Consider the following 25,673-nt stretch of genomic DNA (forward strand, 5'->3'; position numbering starts at 1 on the left):
AAGGTCACCCTAGGATTAGCAATGATTCCTGAAGAGCAATGTTGTCCCTGGGCTTTGGGTGAGAAAACGTCATTGACCATAAGGAACTATATATATATATATATATATATATATATATATATATATATATCACGTGTTCTGCAAGTTATGTTTCAAATCATTTCTCCCACATTTTGCCCAAGGATTAAAAAACCACTGTTTGGAAATGAGAGATTACCTTCCCATTCATTTCTCCAGATACAAGTTTTCTATCTCTGTCTTATCCTATGAGGTGTAATATAACTACTCTTTAAAAAAAAGTCCTAGAACGGAAAGCTCTGGAGCATAAAGAAAAAGTAGCCAGTAGGACTTAAACTTGAACATTAAGGGGAATGCACATTAAGCTTGAAGAGTGATTTGCTGCCACAGAATCCTGTATGTTCTCCTTGAGCATTACTTCCTGCTATCATATTTAGGTTCTGGCTTCCTTTTCTTTGGCTTTCAGGCTTTGGGTGGAAGTGAATCATCATTTCTAAGAAATGAGGACTGCAGTGATTCACCGGCAAGTGTATTGGGTACCATAGTATGAACTCCTAGGAAGATGTGACTTTTACAGTCTGGCTTCTCCCATCTGCTGAGTGATCCTGGCCCAAATGCTCATCTGTGAGCCTGTGCTTGCCTACTGATAAGACAACATTGACAGCTGTCCAGCCACCTCACAAAGGTTGTTGTGAGGCTCACATGAGATGACAAAGGGAAAAACACTTTGTCCTCAAGACAATATATAGTCTGTACTGTACATTTTCACCAGGGCCCTAAAATTCTGCTTCACCTTTAAGGTGACATTTAACCCATGCCTGGGTGTTAGAATGCCTCCCCACTTGGTAGACCATCTCCAGACTGTATATGTATCTGGAAAGCCAGGGTTTGAACATATTCACGGACACCTGGGCCAGATTTAAGACTCCTTTGTGGAATTCCACAGGCTCCTCTGTGGAATTTTTCTTTTTGAGCGGCCAGCGGAAGCTGGTGGATTCAGGTAGAGTTCCAAGTCAAAGCTGGGACTGAGATGTTTCAAGAGTGGTTTTGATTAGGGAAGTGCCTTGGAGTGTGTTACCGAGGGCAGCGGACTTTTCCCAGCATCGACTTGCACCTCCCGCAGCGTAAAATCCCAGTCCGCCCTTAAGAGGGCAGCAGTTTCCTCTGGTCCTGCCTACTGCCCGGGAACCTTGTTCCAACCCCGTTGCCCTGGTTTAGTCTCAAGTAGCCCTCAGGACGCATATGCAGCTAGTTAAGACGCTATAATGAAGACTGCTGGTGGGAAAAGTAGTAGATTTAGGCTGGTTGACACAAAGCGTTTGTGTTTTCTCTGCTGTTCCTTTCCTCCATCCCCCCGCCCCAACCTCTACTAGACAAACTGTAACCCAGGCACGGGTCTAGGAATCAGAGGGCGCGGAGAGAAGCAGCGTCGTCCGCACAGGATGGAAGGTTGTCAAATGATCCCCAGAGGATCCTGCTTCTGGAGTTACCCAACCGTTGCAGGAGCCAAAACAGCTTCCTCGGCGACCCCTCTCTGTCATCGCACCCTTGTCTCTGCAGCGAAGCCCTTGCCTAGCCCTACTGTGTACCAGGGAAGTTTCTCTTCCAGCTCCCCCACGGACCCCCACCTTGCAGCGATCTCCTTTTATCCTTTATCTTTGCCCCCAAGGGAAACAACTCCGACCCTCCCAACACTCAGACTGTTTTAACCTGTTTTTAAAAGCCAGTTTCCAGAAAGGCTCCAGGTGCAGCCTCGCCGGCCTTTGTGCGCCTGGCCTGCCGCCGCAGGGGTCGGGGGCGGTGCCACCGTGACTCCGCCCTGCGCCCGGCCCGGTTCTCCGGCTTGGAGCCCCGCGCAGCCCAGACCCGCGGGCAGGCCAGTCCCAGGCCGCGTGCTCTGCAGTCCGCGGCCGCCGCGCTACGAGCCCGCGCTGCTGCGCGCCCAGGCTGCAGAGCTCCCCCGGGGCCCTCGTCCCCGTTACGGGGCCGGCGCAGGGCGGGCCCCGAGCTCTCTATGCCGCCAGCCCCGGGGCTGCGGAGCCGGCCGGTTGGCTCCTGCGATGGCGGCGGAAGGGGAGGCTGCGGCGAGAGGTGAGGCTTCGGGCGGGCGGCCCCAGGTGGGTGAACGGCGCCGGACGCGCGGGAGCATCCCTCGCCGCGCTGGGGGCGAGCGGTGGGCGCCGCGACGCCAGGTGCTGGGCACAGTTTGCGGAGGGCTCTTCTCGCCCCGGCATCACCTCCGATTGGCTCCAGGACCAAGGTCGTCCCTTGGGGACACAGGTGCTGCGCGGCGTCCCGCGCGTTCTCCCGGGGAGAGGGAGGTGGGGAGTGCCCGGGGTCGCCGCCGGTCTCGGGGTTACCCGCAGCCTCCCATCTTGGCCCCGGCTGGACCATTTGGCGAAGGTGACCTGGAGAGGGACCCTCTGCCGACCACCGGGATCCCACTTCGTCGTCTGCAGGGACTGCTGCGGGGACTTCTTAGATTTCGTTTTTTGTAGGAAGCAGTTGTCATAAGCCATTGAAGGAACTCGGGTCCTGCGAGCCTGTATCCTCTGTGCTGGAAACACTCAATCTCCCGGAACCCGTTTCAAAAACTGCCCCGCGGTGGGGCGGGCAGGGGGGACAGGGGAGCGCGTGGAGGCGGGTCCACCGCACCTCTCACTCGAAAATGACAGATTGCCCCGCAATAACCCTCAGTCAGCGAGAGGTGGCCCTTTTACCATTGCTGCTTTAGGAAAGCCAACGTTTGAATTCGTTTGTTTTGTTTCATATCTAAGTGGAGTTTTCGTGAATTGAGTTGGAAGCGTTGCTGTTTCTTTTTCCTCCCTCCAGTATGCATACACTGGCAACATTTTGTGGTCTTGTCCATTGAGAGACCACTCGCAATTCTGGGATGATTATAGAGTATCTGTTTGGTCAAAAGGGAGTCAGGGAAAAACAGAAATAACTAAAGGAAAACTGAGTGGCAGAGAGAATTTCAGGGACGCCATTGATTTAATCCGCACTGTCCTTTTGGAATATGGTGATGAGTTGTGATTTTTCTCTGAGATACAGCAATGGGAAGAGGTGCTCTTGAAAACTTTATACAGCTAATGGGGATTTGGATCATGGGGAGATTTCCAACATTCTGTCATGTGAATATGTGAAGTCTTTCTGGATGACATAAAGATGTGGGTAAGCACTGTTTTGCAAAGAGAAGACAGTATATATGGTGTTAAGTTCAGACATGTCACTGGGGTTAAGTTATTTATCCTTAGCTTTAGTTTCTTCATCTGTAAAATGGGGATAATTATAGTATCTGTTTTATAGGGTTGTTAGGATTAAATGAGATATAAATGCATTTAAGTACATATAAAGTGCTTAACCCAGTACTTGAGTAATAATAAGTGCTCCACAAACCTTAGCTTAATACAATTATTAATTTACAGCTCCCATTTGCTTTGTGAAATTGACGAATCTTGTCTAGTTAATTCAAATGTTATCCCACCAAGTTAAAATTGGCCAAATTGAAGAATATTTGGACTTTACTGAAAAAAGAGAAACCTAAAAATGCACCCACCCATTCAAAGAGTGGCCTTCATCGCAAAAGCCTTCTGGACTTACAAGATTTCAGGCAAATAGCTTATTGCTCTTTAGCTGAATACCAAACATGCAGCTGGGAATGATTAAAATTAATCCTTCTTAGGTAAGAGTAGCAAAGTTTCAGTGGGGGCTGGGAGGGCCAGCATTTATTGAGGGCCTGTTACATACCAAGCATTGCATAAGATATGCCTTCCTTAGTTCATAGCAGCCCTGTGACGAAGGTGGCATTATCTCCATTTTGCAGATGACATGAGAAAACAGGCTGGCCCACAGTTGCACAGCCAGAGAAATGACAAAACTGGACTCAAGATCTGTGGCTACTGGCCATGCTGCTTTCCTTTCTTTCCTGTCTCCCTGGGAGGCGCTAATGAGCCATGTGCGCCCTTTCAGACCCCACCCCCCACTGCCACCTGTAGATAAAAAGGGTGAAACACATGTTGTTACACATTCCCCTATCCCTGGTGGGAAAACAAAACAAAACAGGTGTCTATCAGAATCCAGGACCATGTTTTCCTTACACAAAATCCCTAAAGATTTCTTTTCCCTAGGCAGTTTGACGTTAAGGTCCTGGGAGTAAAATACCAATCTAAAAGTAGTGGGGAGAAAACCCTCCATGGTGGTTACCCTGCTGAGAATAACTTCAGGGCTGCTTTTGCAGATGGCTGCCAAAAATCAGCTGGTGCCTAACATAATTGCCTGCTCAATTTTTTGACAGGCTTATGGTAAACACCAAGGTTAAGCAAACTGCCAAATGACTGGATGTCCTCCTGGCCAATGATTCCAGAATTCTTGGAGTCAGGGCCAAGGCAATCATGCAGGAGAGGCACATTTTCAAGATGGACCACCTGAGATGGTTTGGGGTCTTGTTGTCTGTGGGACAGCTCTCTCGCCTTCCCTTTCTTACTAGGGCATGTTTTCACCTGTGATGTTATCAGACAACTCTTTCTAAGGCATAGTTCTGCAATTATAGTGGCTTAAATTCATTTTTGTGACTCAGAAATTAAAAAAAAACATGTCCCAATCAACTTTGCATAAGCTGCCACTCCTGGCCTGGACCCTTAGGCAAAGCTTGAGCCTGAGATGCGTTACTCAAGATAAACCAGGATGGATTAAAACTGCTTTTCACATGTTTGGGGCAAGGTTGTGGAGCAGGTGGGAAGTGAGAGGAAAAGAGAGAATGGGGGGAGGTAGGGGTGGAATAAAGAGAGAAGAGGGGAGAGAGTAAAGGCGCAAGAGGGAAGGAAGGCGGAAAGTGAGGGAAAAAGATGGGGAAAGGAGAGGAGAGGGTGGAGGGGAGGGGAAGGAAAATGAGAAGGGGCAAGGCAAGGAGCTGGGAGAGGGGAGAAGAGGGGAATAAGGCAGGGTAGAGGTGAGAGCATGGAGGGGGGTAGGGACTGCCAGCTCATCAAAGTTTGACTCCAGGAAAAAATAAAAAGGCATTTAATGTTTAAAATATGTAGGGAAATCCAAAATATTAGTAAACAGTGATTTCACTTTACTTTTTTCCTTGTGGCAAGACCCTTGGTTCTAAAAAGCATGGTCTCTTTCTGTGCTGTAAACATTGATTACAGCAACCTTTCAAAATCTCTCCCTTTACATAAAGTTCAGGAAATCATAAATTAGGTAATAACAGCTCATTCTAGTAGCCCTGACTTCAGTTGTCCCATTTAGTTGAAGACCTCCAGCTTTCCACTGTGACAGCTGAGTTACACAGCTGCCTGGGGTCTGGGTCACGAGTCAGCATCAGTACGGTCATCAGCAGTATCAGGGACTCTGAGCAGGTGCCCTGCAAGAGACGAGTGTACCTGAGACGTCTGCCTGCTCATCTTTCCTCTCCTGGTTTCTGCAGGCCTGCTCCCTGCAGTCTGTTCCCCCCACCAAATCCCAGCCTGTCTGTACCCTCCCCCTGCCTCACCCAGTGCCTCCCTCCTTCCTGGCAGGAGCTGTGAAAACTTAAAAGAACCTACAATTTGAACTCTTATTGGAGCTGGGACTACAGCTGGAAGATCTTCTCTGCAGCTGCTTGTAGTATTTCTGGATATTTACTGATCATTTATGAAGCGCTTAGCTGTGCTTATGCCCATTTCTTCTTATGCCCCCATTTTCTTCTCTTGTGTGACGTCACATTTAGCAGTACTTCACAAATACCCTTTAAATTATATCACCTTAGGCTATAATATCTCACCTCCCAATTAAAAAAAAAATTTCAATGTATTTATTTTTGAGAGAGAGACAGAATGTGAGGGGGGAGGGGCAGAGAGAGAGGGAGACACAGAATCCAAAGCAAGCTTCAGGCTCTGAGCTGTCAGCATTGAGACCGACACGGGGCTCGAACGCACAAACCATGAAATCATGACTTGAGCCGAAGTCAGTTGCTTAACCCACTGAGCCACCGAGGCGCCCCTCCAATTTTTAAACTTAAAATATTTTAAAATTTCTTAAAATATTTTAAATCAGTCCAGTTATATAATATTAAAATTCTCATTTGAAAATACTTAAATATTGTTCGGTACGATAGGAAATTTGTCATTTATCCAAATAAGTTATTGGTATCTCATTTCCCTAGTCTTTAATCTTACCATTTAAATCTCTAAATAATATCTTTACAGAGAGATAAAACAGAAGCTGGAGGAAAAGGAAATATGGAGAGAATCATTTTTTCACTCAACATGGTTTGCATTACAGGATATTTATTGAAGGTGAAGATTATTGCCAGAAAACAGTAATTGCCAATATATTCAAAATGTTTTAGTTCTGATATTTTATGTATTTTTTTAAGTAGATAAGAAATACACTTTACCATATGTTCCAAACATGTTGCAGGCAAAGTGGAGAGTCATCCACTGGCTTTTTCTTCCAAAATATCTCCATTTTGTCTCCCTATTATGTCCTGTAGTCTGTTATATGAGGGCATCTGCCTTTCCCCATATGTTTTAAACTTTGCTCTCTGCAGGTGTTGCTCAGGCTGTTGTCTGCTACTGGAATGCTCCTGCCCTCCAGATGGGCATGTGGAAGTCTTACCTTGTCTTGAAGGCTGAGCTCAGGTGTCACTGTGTTTTTACTTGCCTGTGGAGGAGGACAGCTGGTATATAGGGAAATGAGCATGAGCTTGGGAACCAGGCCATTGGGAATGTGATCACCAGTTTCATTATTTACTAGCTATGTGACCTTGGCCAAATTATTAAACTGCTCTGAGCCCCAATTTCCTTGTCTATAAAATGGGGGGTAAAAATGCTTAACTTGGAAGCTTATGTGGGAATTAAATGAGATGATTCCCAGAGCCTCTCCTCTCCCCGTTATGGAAATGCTTCTCCCCTTCTATTTTCACACTGTAGTCTTTTTGTGGGTCTGTTGTAACATTTGGGCCTGCTTGCCCCAAGTTATTTAGGTAGGTTTCTTAGCTCCAGCCCTGGTTGCCCATTCCTAGGAGAACAGGGTTCTTACTCATCTTTAAAATCTCCAACTCCTTGTACCTGTTAAATGCCTAATAAAGGTTTGTTGATTTTAAATAAATAACGATTGGTCTAATGTGTGGACAGCGCTGGTTCATTCATAAACTATCCATTAAATACAAACTACTGTACTAAGCACACAGAGATGAAGAAATGGATAAAGAAAGAAAAATGATTCAAGAGCTTATAAATAGGTAAAAAGCAGTCAAGGTATATGTAACAAGATAGAACCTAGTAAAATCTCTAGTTTAACTGCTGAGAGTGAGCCTCACTACCCAAAGGAGAAATCACATCTAGTTCAGCAGGGAGGGACTCACAGACTTTAAGAGAAGGTGCTAACTTTAGTATCAGTGGGTAGATAATTCTTGGGGAGGTAGCCAAGAAGAGGGTCTTTCAGGACAGAGAATAGGAGATATGCAAAAGTCATCAGTAACTAGTTCTATGAAAAATGCTGTTGATGTTTTGATAGTGATTGCATTGAATCTGTAGATTTCCTTGGGTCGTGTAAACATTTTAACAACCTTGATTCATCCAGTCCGTGAGCATGGTATAGCTTTCCGTTTATTTGTGTCATCTTTAGTTTCTTTCATGAATGTCTTATAAGTTTTCAAAGTATAGGTCTTACACATCCTTGGTTAAATTTATTTCTAGGTATTTTATTCTTTTTGATGCAATGATAAATGTGATTATTCTCCTAATTTCTCTTTCTGCCAGTTTGTTATTAGTGTTTAAAAATGCACCGGATTTCTGGGTATTAGTTTTGTATCCTGAAATTTATTCTAGTAAGTTTTTGGTTTTTAGGGTTTTCTATATGTAGAATTATGTCATCTGCAAATAATGATAATTTATTTCTTCCTTATCAACTTAGATGCTTTTTATTCCTTTTCTTTGATTGCTGTGGCTAGGACTTCCAATGCTGTATTGAATAAAAATGATGAGAATGGATGGCCTTGTGTTGTTCCTGATCTTAGAGGGAAAGCTTTTAGTTTTCCACCATTGATAATGATGTTAACTGTGGGCTTGCCATATGAGGCCTTTATTATGTTGAGGTATGTTCCCTCCATTATCCCTTTTTTTAAAAAAAATGTTTATTTTGAGAGAGAGAGCGAGTGAGCTAGAGAGCTATAGGGGAGGGGCAGAGAGAGAGGGAGAGAGAGAAGCCCAAGCAGACTCAGCACTGTCAGCACAGAGCTGGACATGAGTCTGATCTCATGAACCTCGACACCATGACCTGAACCAAAATCAAGAATTGGACATGTAACCAACTGAACTGTATAACCACTTTTTTGAGAGTATTTTCTCATGAATTATGATGGATTTTGTTAATTGTTTTTTTTGGCATGTATTGAGATGATCATATGGTTTTTGTTCTTAATTTTGTTATTGTGGTGTTTCACATTGTTTGGTTTGTAGACATTGAACCATCCTTGCATCCCTGGAATAAATCCCACTTGATAGTGGAGAATGATTTTTTTTTTTTTTTTTGAGAATGATCTTTTTAGTGTATACTTAAACTTGGTTTGCTAGTATTTTGTTGAGAATTTTTACATCTATGTTCATTAGAGATATTGGTCTGCAATTTCTTTCTTTTTTTTTTTTTATAGTGTTTTTTTCTAGTTTTGGTATCACAGTACTGCTGGCCTTATAGAATAAATTTAGAAGCATTTTTTCCTCTTTAATTTTATACAATAGGTTGAGACAGATAGATATTAACTGTTTTTTAATGTTTGGTAGAATTCATCTGTGAAGCAGTTGGGTACTGGATTTTTGTTTCTTGGGGTTGTTTTCTGTATTTTGTTTTTTGTTTTGTTTTTGTTTCTTGGGGTTGTTTTCTGTATTTTGTTTTTTGTTTTGTTTTTGTTTGTTTGTTTTTGACTACTGATTCCATTTCATTACTAGTAATTGATCTGTTCAGATTTTCTCTTTCTTCCTGATTCAGTTTTACAGGATTGTATGTTTCCAGGAATTTATTCATTTCTTTTAGGTTGTCCAATTTGTTGGCATATAATTTTTGATAGTAGTCTTATAATCCTTTGTATTTCTGTGCTTTCCATTAACTCTCCTTTTTCTTTTCTGATTTTTATTTGAGTCCTCTCTTTTTTTTTTTCTTGATGAGTCTGGCTAAAGGGTTATCAATTTTCAAAGAACTAGCTCTTGGTTTCATTGATCATTTTTATTGTTTTGTTTTTAGTCCCTATTTCATATTTTCTGCTCTGCTCTTTATTGTTTCCTTCCTTCTACTACTTTGGGCTTTGTTCTTTTTTCTAGTTCCTTTAAGTGTAAGGTTAGATTGTTTGATGTTGTTTTTTGTTTCTTGAGTTGGGCCTATATTGCTCTGAACTCCCCTCTTAGATCTGCTTTTGCTGTGTCCCAGAGAGTTTGAATCTTTATGTTTCCATTTTCATTTGTCTCCATGTATTTTTTTTATTTCCTCTTTAATTTCTTCATTGACCCATTGGTGGTTCAGTAACATGTTTAGCCCACATGTTTGCATTTTTTATAGGCTTTTTTTTTTCTTGAAATTGATTTCTAGTTTCATACCATTGTAGTCAGAAAAGGTGCCTGATATGATTTCAGTTTTCTTTAATTTGTTGAGATCTGTTTTGTGGTCTAACATGTGATCTGTCCTGAAGAATATTCCTTGTGCACTTGGGGGGGGGGGAAGTATATTCTGCTGTTTTTGAATAGGATGTTCTGTATATATATGTTAAGGCCATCTGATCTAATGTGCTGTTCCAAGCCACTATTTCCTTATTGATTTTCTATCTGGATGATTTATCCATTGATGTAAGTGGACTTGTAATGTCCCCTATTGTGTATTATTGTCAGCTTTTCCTTTTATGTCTGTTAATATTTGCTTTATATATTTAGGTGCTCCTATGCTGGGTACATAGATAATTACAATTGTTCTATCCTCTTGTTGGATTGATTCCTTTGTCATTACACTTCATTTTCAGTTTTTATGTAACTTAAATCTGAAGTGGGTCTCTTACAGGCTTACAGGCAGCATATACATGAGTCTTTTTTTTTTTTTTTTGCGCTATTCATTCATGCTGTGTCTTTTAATTGGAGCATTTATTCCATTTACAGTGAAAGTAATTATTGATAGGTTTGTACTTGTTTAATTGTTTCCTGGTTGTTTTTGTGGTTCTTCTCTATTCCTTTCTTCTTTTCTTGTTCTCTTCACTTGTGATTTGATGACTTCAGTTTATGCTTGAGGTTTTATTCCATTAATTTTTTGCGTGCTTGTTATAGGATTATGGTTTGTGGTTACTATGAGGTTTCTATGTGACATCCTGTGTATATAGCAGTCTATTATAAATTGGTCACTTATGTTTGAACACATTCTAAAAACACTACATTTTTTTAATTAAAAAAAACTGTTTAATGTTTGTTTATTTTTGAAAGACAGAGAGTGAGTGTGAGCAGGGGAGGTGAAGGGAGGATCCAAAGTGGGTTCTGTGCTGTCAGCAGAGAGCCTGATGCAGGTTTGAACTCACGAACCGTGAGACCATGACCTGAGCTGAAGTCAGATACTTAACCAACTGATCCACCCAGGAGCCCCTATTTAATTTTTTTTTTTAATGTAAACTCTACACCACATGCGGGGCTTGAACTCATGACCCCAAGATCAGGAATTGCATGCTCTCCTGACTGAGCAAGCCAGGCACTCCAAAACACTGAATTTTAACCCCATCTCCATGTCCTATATATATGATGTCATATTTTACATCTTCTTATTTTGTTTACCCCCTAATTTTCATAGATATGAGTAATTTTACTACTTTTAAAAAAATTTTGAGTATAGTTGACATGCAATGTTATATTAGTGTCAGACGTACAATTAGTGATTTGACAAGTTTATACATTATCTTTTTACTATATTTACTATAAGTATAGTTACCATCCATCCCATTACATTGCTGTTACAAAATCACTGACTTATGCTCTGCTTTATTCCTTTGACTTACTCATTCCATATCTGGAAGCCTGTATCTCCCTCTCTCCTTCACCCATTTTGCCCAAACCCCGACTACCCTCTGGCAACCATGTTCTCTGTATTTATAGTTCATATTCTGACTTTTGTTTGTTTATTCATTTTTTATTAGATTTTATTTATGAGTGGAATCATATGGTATTTGTCTTTTTCAGTATGACTTATTTCACTTAGCATTATATGCTCTAAGCCATCCATGTTGTCTCCAATGGCATGATCTCATCCTTGTTTTTTATTTTTTAATTTTTTTTAATGTTTATTTTTGAGAGAGAGAGCGAGCACGTGTACGCGGGTGAGGGGAAGAGACAGAGGGAGACACAGAATCCAAAGCAGGCTCCAGGCTCTGAGCTGTCAGCACAGAGCCCAACGCAGGGCTCGAACTCACAGGAACTGAGATCATGACCTGAGACGAAGTTGGATGCTTAACCAACTGAGTCACCCAGGTGCCCAGATCTCATCCTTGTTTATGGAGGTGTAGTATCCCCATTGTCATATATACCACATTTTCCTTATCCATTTGGCTTTTGATGCACACTTAGGTTGCTTGCATGCCTTGGCTATTGTAAATAATGCTGCAATAAACATAGAGGTGCCTATATCTTTTCGAGTTAGTGTTTTCCTTTCCCTGGATAAATACCCAGTACTGGAATTATTGGATGATATGGTATTTCTATTTTTAATTTTTGGAGAAACCTCTATACTTTTTTCCACAATGGCTATACCAGTTTGCTTTCCCACTAACAGTGCATGAGGGCTCTTTTCTGTCCACCTCCTTGCCAGCACTTGTTATTTCTTGTGTTTTTGGTTTTAGCCATTCTGACAGGTATGAGGTGATATCTCTTTGTGGTTTTGACTTGCATTCCCTTGTTAATTAGTGATGTTGAGCATCTTGTCATATGTCTGTTGACCGTTCATATGTCTTCTTTAGAAAAATGTCTATTCAGGTCCTTTGCCCATTTTTAAATTGGATTATTTATTTATTTTTTTTTGGTGTTCAGTTATATAATTTCCTTATATATTTTAGATATTAACTCATCATTGGATATATCATTTGCAAAGATCTCCCATTCAGTAGATTTTCTTTTAGTTTTGTTGTTTTCTTTTCTATGCAAAAGCTTCTTATTTTGATGTACTCCCAATAGCTTATTTTTGCTTGTTTCCTTTGCCTTATGAGACATGTGTAGAAAAATATTGCTATGGCTAATGTCAGAGAAATTACTGCCTATGTTCTCTTCTAGGATTTTTATGCTTTCAGGTCTTATATTTAGGCCTTTAATCCATTTTGAGTTTATTTTTCTGTATAGTGTTAGTAAGTGGACCACTTTCATTCTTTTACATGTAGCTGTCTAGTTTTCCCGGCACCATTTATTGAAAAGACTCTCTTTTTCCCCATTGTGCATTCTTGCCTCCTTTTTAATAGATTAATTGACCAGATAAATGTCTGTTTATTTCTGTGGTTTCTGTTCTGTTCTATTGATCTATGTGTCTGTTTTTGTGCCAATACCATACTGTTTTGATTACTACAGTTTTGTAGTGTATCTTGAAATTGTGATATCTCTAGCTTCATTATTCTTTATCAAAATTGCTTTGGCTATTTCAGGTCTTCTGTGGTTCCATATACATTTTAGTTTTATTTGTTCTAGTTTTGTGGAAAATGCTGTTGGTATTTTGATAGAGATTTATTGAATCTATAGATTTCTTTGAGTAACGTGAACATTTTGACAGTATTCTTCCAATCCATAAGCATGAACTATCTTTCCATTTGTTTGTGTCATTTTCAGTTTCTTTCATCCGTATTTTATAGTTTTCAGAGTACAGGTGTTTCACCTCTTTGGTCAAGTTAATTCCTATGTATTTTATTCTTTTTTGGTGCAATTGTAAATGGTGTTTTTTTTATTATTTTTTTTAATTTTTATTATTTTTTTAATATATGAAATTTACTGTCAAATTGGTTTCCATACAACACCCAGTGCTCATCCCAAAAGGTGCCCTCCTCAATACCCACCACCCACCCTCCCGTCCCTCCCACCCCCCATCAACCCTCAGTTTGTTCTCAGTTTTTAACAGTCTCTTATGCTTTGGCTCTCTCCCACTCTAACCTCTTTTTTTTTTTTTTTTTCCTTCCCCTCCCCCATGGGTTTCTGTTAAGTTTCTCAGGATCCACATAAGAGTGAAACCATATGGTATCTGTCTTTCTCTGTATGGCTTATTTCACTTAGCATCACACTCTCCATTTCCATCCACGTTGCTACAAAAGGCCATATTTCATTCTTTCTCATTGCCACGTAGTATTCCATTGTGTATATAAACCACAATTTCTTTATCCATTCATCAGTTGATGGACATTTAGGCTCTTTCCATCATTTGGCTATTGTTGAGAGTGCTGCTATAAACATTGGGGTACAAGTGCCCCTATGCATCAGTACTCCTGTATCCCTTGGGTAAATTCCTAGCAGTGCTATTGCTGGGTCATAGGGTAGGTCTATTTTTAATTTTCTGAGGAACCTCCACACTGCTTTCCAGAGCGGCTGCACCAATTTGCATTCCCACCAACAGTGCAAGAGTGTTCCCGTTTCTCCACATCCTCTCCAGCATCTATAGTCTCCTGATTTGTTCATTTTGGCCACTCTGACTGGCATGAGGTGATATCTGAGTGTGGTTTTGATTTGTATTTCCTTGATAAGGAACGACGTTGAACATCTTTTCATGTGCCTGTTGGCCATCCGGATGTCTTCTTTAGAGAAGTGTCTATTCATGTTTTCTGCCCATTTCTTCACTGGGTTATTTGTTTTTCGGGTGTGGAGTTTGGTGAGCTCTTTATAGATTTTGGATACTAGCCCTTTGCATTTCGTTTGTCCGATATGTCATTTGCAAATATCTTTTCCCATTCCGTTGGTTGCCTTTTAGTTTTGTTGGTTGTTTCCTTTGCTGTGCAGAAGCTTTTTATCTTCATAAGGTCCCAGTAATTCACTTTTGCTTTTAATTCCCTTGCCTTTGGGGATGTGTCGAGTAAGAGATTGCTACGGCTGAGGTCAGAGAGGTCTTTTCCTGCTTTCTCCTCTAAGGTTTTGATGGTTTCCTGTCTCACATTCAGGTCCTTTATCCATTTTGAGTTTATTTTTGTGAATCGTGTGAGAAAGTGATCTAGTTTCAACCTTCTGCATGTTGCTGTCCAGTTCTCCCAGCACCATTTGTTAAAGAGACTGTCTTTTTTCCATTGGATGTTCTTTCCTGCTTTGTCAAAGATGAGTTGGCCATACGTTTGTGGGTCTAGTTCTGGGGTTTCTATTCTATTCCATTGGTCTATGTGTCTGTTTTTGTGCCAATACCATGCTGTCTTGATGATGACAGCTTTGTAGTAGAGGCTAAAGTCTGGGATTGTGATGCCTCCTGCTTTGGTCTTCTTCAAAATTACTTTGGCTATTCGGGGCCTTTTGTGGTTCCATATGAATTTTAGGATTGCTTGTCCTAGTTTCGAGAAGAATGCTGGTGCAATTTTGATTGGGATTGCATTGAATGTGTAGATAGCTTTGGGTAGTATTGACATTTTGACAATATTTATTCTTCCAATCCATGAGCAGGGAATGTCTTTCCATTTCTTTATATCTTCTTCAATTACCTTCATAAGCTTTCTATAGTTTTCAGCATACAGATCTTTTACATCTTTGGTTAGATTTATTCCTAGGTATTTTATGCTTCTTGGTGCAATTGTGAATGGGATCAGTTTCTTTATTTGTCTTTCTGTTGCTTCATTGTTAGTGTATAAGAATGCAACTGATTTCTGTACATTGATTTTGTATCCTGCAACTTTGCTGAATTCATGTATCAGTTCTAGCAGACTTTTGGTGGAGTCTGTCGGATTTTCCGTGTATAATATCGTGTCATCTGCAAAAAGCGAAAGCTTGACTTCATCTTTGCCAATTTTGATGCCTTTGATTTCCTTTTGTTGTCTGATTGCTGATGCTAGAACTTCCAGCACTATGTTAAACAACAGCGGTGAGAGTGGGCATCCCTGTCGTGTTCCTGATCTCAGGGAAAAAGCTCTCAGTTTTTCCCCATTGAGGATGATGTTAGCTGTGGGCTTTTCATAAATGGCTTTTATGATCTTTAAGTATGTTCCTTCTATCCCGACTTTCTCAAGGGTTTTTATTAAGAAAGGATGCTGGATTTTGTCAAAGGCCTTTTCTGCATCGATTGACAGGATCATATGGTTCTTCTCTTTTTTTTTGTTAATGTGATGTATCACGTTGATTGATTTGCGAATGTTGAACCAGCCCTGCATCCCAGGAATGAATCCCACTTGATCATGGTGAAGAATTCTTTTTATATGCCGTTGAATTCGATTTGCTAGTATCTTATTGAGAATATTTCCATCCATATTCATCAGGGATATTGGCCTGTAGTTCTCTTTTTTTACTGGGTCTCTGTCTGGTTTAGGAATCAAAGTAATACTGGCTTCATAGAATGAGTCTGGAAGTTTTCCTTCCCTTTCTATTTCTTGGAATAGCTTGAGAAGGATAGGTATTATCTCTGCTTTAAACGTCTGGTAGAACTCCCCTGGGAAGTCATCTGGTCCTGGACTCTTATTTGTTGGGAGATTTTTGAAAACTGATTCAATTTCTTCGCTGGTTATGGGTCTGTTCAAGCTTTCTATTTCCTCCTGATTGAGTTTTGGAAGAGTGTGGGTGTTTAGGAATTTGTCCATTTCTTCCAGGTTGTCCAATTTGTTGGCATATAATTTTTCATAGTATTCCCTGATAATTGTTTGTATCTCTGAGGGATTGGTTGTAATCATTCCATTTTCATTCATGATTTTATCTATTTGGGTCATCTCCCTTTTCTTTTTGAGAAGCCTGGCTAGAGGTTTGTCAATTTTGTTTATTTTTTCAAAAAACCAACTCTTGGTTTCGTTGATCTGCTCTACAGTTTTTTTAGGTTCTATATTGTTTATTTCTGCTCTGATCTTTATTATTTCTCTTCTTCTGCTGGGTTTAGGCTGCCTTTGCTGTTCTGCTTCTATTTCCTTTAGGTGTGCTGTTAGATTTTGTATTCGGGATTTTTCTTGTTTCTTGAGATAGGCCTGGATTGCAATGTATTTTCCTCTCAGGACTGCCTTCGCTGCATCCCAAAGCGTTTGGATTGTTGTATTTTCATTTTCGTTTGTTTCCATCTATTTTTTAATTTCTTCTCTAATTGCCTGGTTGACCCACTCATTCGTTAGTAGGGTGTTCTTTAACCTCCATGCTTTTGGAGGTTTTCCAGACTTTTTCCTGTGGTTGATTTCAAGCTTCATAGCATTGTGGTCTGAAAGTATGCATGGTATAATTTCAATTCTTGTAAACTTATTAAGGGCTGTTTTGTGACCCAGTATATGATCTATCTTAGAGAATGTTCCATGTGCACTCGAGAAGAAAGTATATTCTATTGTTTTGGGATGCAGAGTTCTAAATATATCTGTCAAGTCCATCTGATCCAATGTATCATTCAGGGCCCTTGTTTCTTTATTAACCGTGTGTCTAGATGATCTATCCATTTCTGTAAGTGGGGTGTTAAAGTCCCCTGCAATGACCACATTCTTATCAATAAGGTTGCTTATGTTTATGAGTAATTGTTTTATATATTTGGGGGCTCCGGTATTCGACACATAGACATTTATAATTGTTAGCTCTTCCTGATGGATAGACCCTGTGATTATTATATAATGCCCTTCTTCATCTCTTGTTACAGCCTTTAATTTAAAGTCTAGATTGTCTGATATAAGTATGGCTACTCCAGCTTTCTTTTGGCTTCCAGTAGCATGATAAATAGTTCTCCATCCCCTCACTCTCAATCTAAAGGTGTCCTCAGATCTAAAACAAGTCTCTTGTAGACAGCAAATAGATGGGTCTTGTTTTTTATCCATTCTGATAGCCTATGTCTTTTGGTTGGCGCATTTAATCCATTTACATTCAGTGTTATTATAGAAAGACACGGGTTTAGAGTCATTGTGATGTCTGTATGTTTTATGCTTGTAGTGATGTCTCTGGTACTTTGTCTCACAGGATCCCCCTTAGGATCTCTTGTAGGGCTGGTTTCGTGGTGACAAATTCCTTCAGTTTTTGTTTGTTTGGGAAGACCTTTATCTCTCCTTCTATTCTAAATGACAGACTTGCTGGATAAAGGATTCTCGGCTGCATATTTTTTCTGTTTAGCACACTGAAGATATCGTGCCAAGCCTTTCTGGCCTGCCAAGTTTCAAAAGAGAGATCAGTCACGAGTCTTATAGGTCTCCCTTTAGATGTGAGGGCACGTTTATCCCTTGCTGCTTTCAGAATTTTCTCTTTATCCTTGTATTTTGCCAGTTTGACTATGATATGTCGTGCAGAAGATCGATTCAAGTTACGTCTGAAGGGAGTTCTCTGTGCCTCTTGGATTTCAATGCCTTTTTCCTTCCCCAGTTCAGGGAAGTTCTCAGCTATAATTTCTTCAAGTACCCCTTCAGCACCTTTCCCTCTCTCTTCCTCCTCTGGGATACCAATTATGCGTATGTTATTTCTTTTTAGTGTATCACTTAGTTCTCTAATTTTTCCCTCATACTCCTGGATTTTTTTATCTCTCTCTCTCTCAGCTTCCTCTTTTTCCGTAACTTTATCTTCTAGTTCACCTATTCCCTCCTCTGCCTCTTCAATCCGAGCTGTCGTCGTTTCCATTTTGTTTTGCATTTCGTTTAAAGCGTTTTTCAGCTCCTCGTGACTGTTCCTTAGTCCCTTGATCTCTGTGGCAAGAGATTCTCTGCTGTCCTGTATACTGTTTTCAAGCCCAGTGATTAATTTTATGACTATTATTCTAAATTCACTTTCTTTTATATTATTTAAATCCTTTTTGATCAGTTCATTAGCTCTTGTTATTTCCTGGAGATTCTTCTGAGGGGAATTCTTCCGTTTGGTCATTTTGGAGAGTCCCTGGAGTGGTGAGGACCTGCAGGGCACTTCCCCTGTGCTGTGGTGTATAACTGGAGTTGGTGGGCGGGGCCGCAGTCTGACCTGATGTCTGCCCCCAGCCCACCTCTGGGGCCACAGTCAGACTGGTGTGTGCCTTCTCTTCCCCTCTCCTAGGGGCGGGATTCACTGTGGGGTGGCGTGGCCCGTCTGGGCTACTTGCACACTGCCAGGCTTGTAGTGCTGGGGATCTGGCGTATTAGCGGGTAGGCAAGGTGCACGGGGGCAGGAGGGGCAGGCTTAGCTCGCTTCTCCTTAGGTGATCCACTTCAGGAGGGGCCCTGTGGCAGCAGGAGGGAGTCAGATCCGCTGCCGGAGGTTTGGCTCTGCAGAAGCACAGAGTTGGGTGTTTGCGCGGAGCGAGCAAGTTCCCTGGCAGGAACTGGTTCCCTTTGGGATTTTGGCTGGGGGATGGGCGGGGGAGATGGCGCTGGCGCCTTTGTTCCCCGCCAAGCTGAGCTCTGCCGTCCGGGGGCTCAGCAGCTCTCCCTCCCTTTGTCCTCCAGCCTTCCCGCTTTCTGAGCAGAGCTGTTAACTTATGACCTCCCAGACGCTAAGTCGCGCTTGCTGTGGGAACACAGTCTGTCAGGCCTCTCCGCTTTTGCCAGCCAGACTCGGGGCTCTGCTTGGCCGGCGAGCCGCCCCTCCGCCCCGGCTCCCTCCCGCCAGTCCGTGGAGGGCGCACCGCCTCGCCGCCCTTCCTACCCTCTTCCGTGGGCCTCTCGTCTGCGCTTGGCTCCGGAGACTCCGTTCTGCTAATCCTCTGGCAGTTTTCTGGGTTATTTAGGCAGGTGTAGGTGGAATCTAAGTGATCAGCAGGACGCACAGTGAGCCCAGCGTCCTCCTACACCGCCATCTTCCCTCTCTCAATGGTGTTGTTTTTTAAGTTTCTCTTTCTACAATTGTTGTTACTGTATAGAAATGCTACCAATTTCTGGGTATTTTGTATCGTGCAACCTTACTGAGCTTGTTAACTACTCCCTATAGTTTTTTAGGGGAGTCTTTAGGATTTTCTATGTATAGTATCATGTCGTCTGCAAATAGTGACAGTTTGCCTTCTTCCTTACCAGTATAGATGTTCTTATTTCTTTTTCTTGTCCGATTGCTGTGTCTAGGACCTTCAGTACTATGTTGAATAAAAATGGTGAGAGTGGACATCCTTGTCTTGTTCCTGATCTTAGAGGAAAATATCTCAGTGTTTCACTGTTGAGTATGATCTTAGCTGAGGGTCTTCCAAATATGACCTTTTTTATGTTCAGGTGTGTTCCCTCTAAACCCATTTTGTTGAGAGTTTTTATCATGAAGCGGCATTGAATATCGTCAAATACTTTTTCAGCATCTATTTAGATGACAATATAATTTTTATCCTTTGTTTTGTTGATGTGGTGTATGATGTTGATTGATTTGTGAATATTAAACCATTCTTGCATCCTGAGAATAAATCCTACCTGATCATGGTAAATGATTTTTTTTTTATGTATTGTTGAATGCAATTTGCTAATATTTTGTAGAGAATTTTTGCATGTATGCTTAACAGAGATATTGGCCTGTAGTTTTGTTTTTTGTGATGACTTTGATTTTGGTATCAGGGTAATGCTGACCTTGTAAAATGTATTTGGAAGCTTTCCTTCTTCTATTTTTTGGAATGGCTTAAGGAGAATAGGTATTAACTGTTCTTTAAATATTTGGTAAAATTGACCTGTGAAGTCCTCTGGTCCTGCACTTTTATGTTTTGGTAGTTTTTGGTTACCAATTCAATTTAATTACTTGTAATAGGTATGTTTAAGTTATCTATGTCTTCCTGGTTCAGTTTTGGAAGATTTATGTTTCTAGGAATTGATTTCTTATAGATTGTCCAGTTCATTGACATATATTTTTACATTTTCTTCTCTTATAATCCTTTTATTTCTATGGTGTCAATTGTTACTTCTCCTATTTCTGATTTTATTTACTTGAGTCCTTTCTCTTTTTTTCTTCATGAGTCTAGCTAAGGTTTTTTCTCTTTTATCTTTTCAAAGAACCAGATCTTGGTTTCAATGATTTCTTTCTGTCTGTCTGTCTGTCTCTACCTAATTTATTTCTGCTCTGATTTTTATTTCCTTTCTTTTACTCACCTTGAGCTTTATTTGTTCTTCTTTTCTAGTCCCCTTAGGTGTAAGGTTAGATTGAGGTTTTTCTTGTCTCTTGTTTCATTCTTTTGCAGATAGCTGTCCAGCTTTCCCAACACCATTTGTTGAAGAGACTTTTTCCCCATGCATATTCTTTCCTCCTTTGTGAAAGATTAACAGACCATATAATCATGGGTGTATTTCTGGGTCTTTGTTCTGTTCTACTGATCTATGTGTCTATTTTTGTGCCAGCACCATACAGTTTTGATTACTACAGCTTTACAGTATAACCTGAAGTCTGGAGCTACTTAATCTCTTAAACTTTTGTCCCTTTTTACAGAAAGAATAAAGAAAGATTAATAGTAAAAGAGAAATATAAAACAAAAAATGAAAAAGAGAAAAAAGAAAAAGTGAAAGAAAATAAAAGAGGAGAAGAGGGGTGCCTGGCTCAGTCGGTTGAGTGTCCAACTTCGGCTCAGGTCATGATCTCCCAGTTTGGGAGTTTGAGCCCCACGTCAGGCTCTGTGCTGACAGCTCAGAGCCTGGAGCCTGCTTCGGATTCTGTGTCTCCCTCTTTCTCTGCCCCTTGCCTGCTTGCTCGCTCGCTCTTTCTCTCTCTCAAAAATAAATAAAACATTAAAAGAAAAGAAAAGAGGAAGAAAGGGAAAAAAACAAGAAAAACAAAACTGACCAAAAGTAAAACAAAAGAAGAGGAATTTTAAAAAGAAAAAAACATAATAAAATAAAAATTAAAGAATACAAAATAAAAACAAACCAGAGAAACACAAAACCATGGCCTGTTTTTGGTGTCCCAACAGCACAGGGCAGCTGGTGTGGGCTTGCGGATCCTGGGCTTCCTGATGTTTCAAGCTCCTTGAGCTAGACACTGCTCAGTGTGTGCTTTTAAGGTGGAGAGTGCCGCGGTCCCTTTGCACCTTTAAACTGTCGCTTTTTTTTTTCTTGTGCCGCAGTGTGACTGGTGCTGGTGTGTGCTTGAGGACCCTGGGCTTGCCTGAGGTCACAAGCTCCCTGTGATGACTGGATCCACCAGTTGTGGCATCTGGACCTGCCCCTTTTGGCGTCCAGAACCTGCCCTGGTCTGCACTTTTAGGGTGGAGGGGAGAAAATGTTCCCATAGTTCTTCTTCCCTTTTAAACCATGGCTTTTTTTCTGTGTCCCAGCACCAGCGGGCTGGTGTGGGCTTGTGGATCTGGGCTTCCTGAGGTCACAAGCTTTCCGTGATGATCTGACCCACCAGTTATGGCATCACGACCTGCTAATTATGGCATATGAACCCACCTGTTATGATGTCCAGACCCTGCTCCGGTTTTGGCTTTTAAGGTGGAGGGGGGAGAGAGTATTCCCACAGCTCCTTTTAAACCTGGCTTCTTTCTCTGTGCCCCAGTGTGATTAGGGTGTGGGCTTGTGGACTCTGGGCTCGCTCAAGTTGTAAGCTCACTCAGATAATGGGTAAGCTCACCCATTATGGTATCCAGATCCTGCTCCAGTCTAGGCTGTTAAGGGGGGAACACAACTGTGTCCTTCAGTCTCTCTGACCTGGAGAGTGTTCCAGAGCTCCTCCACCTCTTGGCAGATTTCTAGAGCAGTCCCTCCGATATGCTGGTTCCTCTTTTAAACTGTGGCTTTTCTGTGCCCCCAGGGACAGAGGGGTCTGTTCCCAGTTCCTCAGTGCTGTCTCTCTCCCCACTTCTGTTCACGGTGTTGGGGTGGGGGTTCTCTTTGTTACCGTGTCTCTCTCTTCCTGTTCTCTTGCCATTCTCTCTATCTTTGTTCAGTAGCTCTTCAGTCAGCCCTCAGTTCTTCTTCAGGAAGAATTGTTCTATTAATAGGTGTAATTTGGTGTGTTCCCTGGAGGAGGTGAGTTCAGAGTCTTCCTACGTTGTCACCTTGAACCAGAACTCTAATTTTACTACTTTTGTTTTAGCTTTTATACTAGTTTTATAAGTGATTGATCTACTACCTTTGCTATATGTTTGCTGTGACCAGTGAATTTTTTTCCTTTTATAATGTTCTTACCTCTAGTTATGTTCTTTTTTTTCCTGCCTTTGAGAAGTCCCTTAAACATTTCTTGGAAGTCTAGTTTAGTGATGATAAACTCCTTTAACTTTTATTTGTCTGAGAAACTCTTATCTCTCCTTCAATTCTGAATAATCTTGGCAGGTGCAGTATCCTTGGTTGAAAGGTTTTTGGTTTTTTTGTTTGTTTTTTCCCCTCTTTCAGTACTTTGAATGTATCATGCCACTGTCTTCTGGCCTGTGAAGTTTCTGCTAAAAAACCAGCTGATTGCCTTATGGAGTTTCCCTTGTTCTTAACCATTTGCTTTTTCTCTTCTTTGAAGATTCTCTCTTTAATTTTTGACATTTTAATAATTATGTGTCTTGGCTTCTCCAAAGAAGACGTCCAGATGGCCAACCGACACATGAGAAAATGCTCAACATCACTCATCATCAGGGAAATACAAATCAAAACCACAATGAGATACCACCTCATACCTATCAAAATGGCTCACATTAACAACTCAGGGAACAACAGATGTCGGTGAGGATGTGGAGAAAGAGGATCTCTTTTGCACTGCTGGTGGGAATGCAAACTGGGGCAGCCACTCTGGAAAACAGTATGGAGGTTTCTCAAAAAATTGAAAATACAACCAACCACCCTACAACCCAGCAATTGCATACTAGGCATTTATCCACGTGATACAGGTGTGCTGTTTCAAAGGGACACATGCACCCCCATGTTTACAGCAGCACTATCGACAATAGCCAAAGTATGGAAAGAGCCCAAATGTCCATCGATGGATGAATGGATAAAGAAGGTGTGGTGTATATATATATACAATGGAGTATTACTTGGCAATCAAAAAGAGTGAAATCTTACCATTTGCAACTACATGGATGGAACTGGAGGGTATTATGCTAAGTGAAATGAGTCAGTCAGAGAAAGACAAAAATCATATGACTTCACTCATATGAGGACTTTAAGAGACAAAATAGATGAACATAAGGGAAGGGAAACAAAAATAATATAAAAACAGGGAGGGGGACAAAACAGAAGAGACTCATGGAGAACAAACTGAGGGTTACTGGAGGGGTTGTGGGAGGGGGGATGGGCTAAATGGGTAAGGGACATTAAGGACTCTACTCCTGAAATCATTGTTGCACTATATGCTAACTAATTTGGATGTAGATTAAAAAAAAAAGTTAATAAAAAAAATTATTATGTGTCTTGGTATTGAGGGCTTTCTGTGCTTCCTGAACTTGGATATGTTTTCGCTTCTCCAAAGTTTAGGGGAGTTTTCAACAGTTATTTCTTTAAGTATATTTTCTGCCCGTTTCTCAATCTGTTCTCCTTCTGGCCTCCTGTAATGCAGATGTTGGTGTACTTCATGTTGCCCTGAGGGTCCTTTAACCTATCTTCTATTTTAAATTCATATGTGTTATCTATCTATCTATCTATGTATCTATCTATTTTGTTGTTCAGCTTGGATGCTTTCCCTTAGCTTGTCTTCCAGATAGCTGGTCTGTTCTTCTACATCCTGTAGTCTGATGCAGGTTTCCTCTAGTGTGTTTTTCATTTCAATTATTGTATTTATCAGCTCTGACTGGTTATTTTTTATATTTTCTATCAGTTTCTTAAAGTTCTCACTGAATTCACACACTCCTCTCATCTGGTGAACATCTTTTTTACTGTTTCTTTGAACTCTTTATTAGGTAGATTGCTTGTCTCCATTTTGTTTAGTTCTTTTTTTTTTTTTTTTTTTTTAAGATTTGTCTTATTCTCTCATCAGGACCATATTCCTGTGTCTCCTTATTTTTTCTGGCTCTCTGTGTTTATTACTATGTATTAGGTATGTCAGCTACATCTGGTCTTGAAAGTAGTGACCTTCTGTAAAAGGCATCTGTGGGGCCCAGTAGAGGGCTGTGACCTCTACAGGCATGCTGGTGGGCAGGGCTGGCTTCCTTCTCCCTGGCAAGTGTCTCCTCCTGGAGAGGTGCTGGACCTGACAGAGGCTGTCTACCCGGTGTTGCAAGGCAGGAGCCCCTTTGCAGGAGTGCCGGCTGGGGTGAGTGGGTTGGTAGAGCAGGGCAAGTGGTGCCAGTATGGTAATGGAAAGTATAAGAACTGGCTCCCACAAGCTTCTGGCCAGCTAGACTGAAGTAGGGCAAGAAAAATGGTGCCTACCAGTACTTCCATTCCCAGAGAGAGCTCCCACAGATCCCCGCCCCTCTGGCACGCATGCCTGAAGTTAGTCAGTGAGTCTCCTTTGTGTATAACCCAGGTACTTTTCAAACAGTTGTTTCTGTGCTGGGTCTTGGACTGAGTGATACTAAGAGTGGAGTCTCAGTTTCCTATAGCTGTCCATCTCTCCTGAGTTAAGCCCTGCTGGTTTTCAAAGCCAGATGTTATGAGGGCTTGTCCTGGTGCAGGTCTCAGGGCTGGAAGTGCCCAATGTGGGGCTTGATCCCCTTGCTACCTTGGGAGCACCTCTGTGCCTGTGATGTCCCTCCTGCTTGTGGGTCTCTGCCACACCAGTGGTTTCATTCTCTGCTGCATCCTTTCCCCTCCTGTCCTTCTTGACGTGGCCTTTTCTTTACTTCTTTGGCTGCGGGAGATCTGCTCTGCTAGGCTTCCGGTTGTTTTCAAAGTGAGCTGCATTATACGTAGTTGTTGCCTTGTTATGTCTGCGGCAGGAGGTGAGCTCGGGATCCTCCTATTCCACCATCTTCCTTAAACTGTAACCATTGTATCTTTTATAGGTTTTCTGTGGGGCATTTGGCGTATCCAATCATGCCAGATTAACATTAATCATGATAATAGCATGCATCATTGTTCTGTTTACTCATCAGCTGCAGGAATTGTATTTTCCCAAGTGTAACGATGATGTGGGTATAGACCATCCAAATCTAAATATGTTTTTCTGCTTTTTGGAAAAACATGTTGACATTCAAAATGCTGAACACTGTATTCTTTTTATGCATGAGGATCAATCCAGTCCGGAACAAGTTAGAGGACTTTCCTGTTTCTGATGAACTCTACTCCCTTGCTTTTGCCTATACCTGGATTAGGTTATAATGCCTATGAAATGTTGACCTTTTCCAGAATAGTCATAGGGAATAAGTCTTCAATGTTTATATCACTCTGATTATATTCTGTATCACAACTGAGTGGTTTTCTATGACTGATTTCCTTATAGTCATAATGGGTGTTTCGACTACCCCTTGGCCCCATTTCAAAAGCTTAGTATAGACTGGCCTCTAGAGCTTTAACCTTTTAACCTTTCCTTCAATGCTTGCTAGATTTTTGGATGTGCTGCCATATCTGTTAAGTGCTGATATCCAAAGCTGAACTTCTATTGGGAGGGAATGTGGAATAGTGGCCTGCTTTTCGCTTTGAGAGGATCTGAACTCTTTCACCTAATTATTGTGTGATCTTTGGCATGTGTATCAATTTGGGTTCAACCAGAGGAACAGAACCAGTAGGAGATGTGTCTATTAAGAGATTTGTTGCAAGGAATTGG

At 41.3% G+C, this 25,673-nt stretch overlaps 1 protein-coding gene across 1 annotated transcript in view; it reads left to right on the top strand.

Moving 5' to 3' along the window:
* The first annotated feature begins 1,794 nt into the window (after positions 1 to 1,794).
* Positions 1,795 to 25,673, top strand: part of BMAL2 (basic helix-loop-helix ARNT like 2) — a 125,938-nt gene continuing 102,059 nt past the window's right edge. Inside the window, exon 1 of the mRNA XM_049627227.1 lies at positions 1,795 to 2,109. Coding sequence (XP_049483184.1) covers positions 2,033 to 2,109 — 77 coding nt within the window. The 5' untranslated portion in view covers positions 1,795 to 2,032. The remainder of the gene's footprint in view (positions 2,110 to 25,673) is intronic.

This window comes from Panthera uncia, chromosome B4 (assembly GCF_023721935.1).
Source record: "Panthera uncia isolate 11264 chromosome B4, Puncia_PCG_1.0, whole genome shotgun sequence".
NCBI lineage: Eukaryota > Metazoa > Chordata > Mammalia > Carnivora > Felidae > Panthera > Panthera uncia.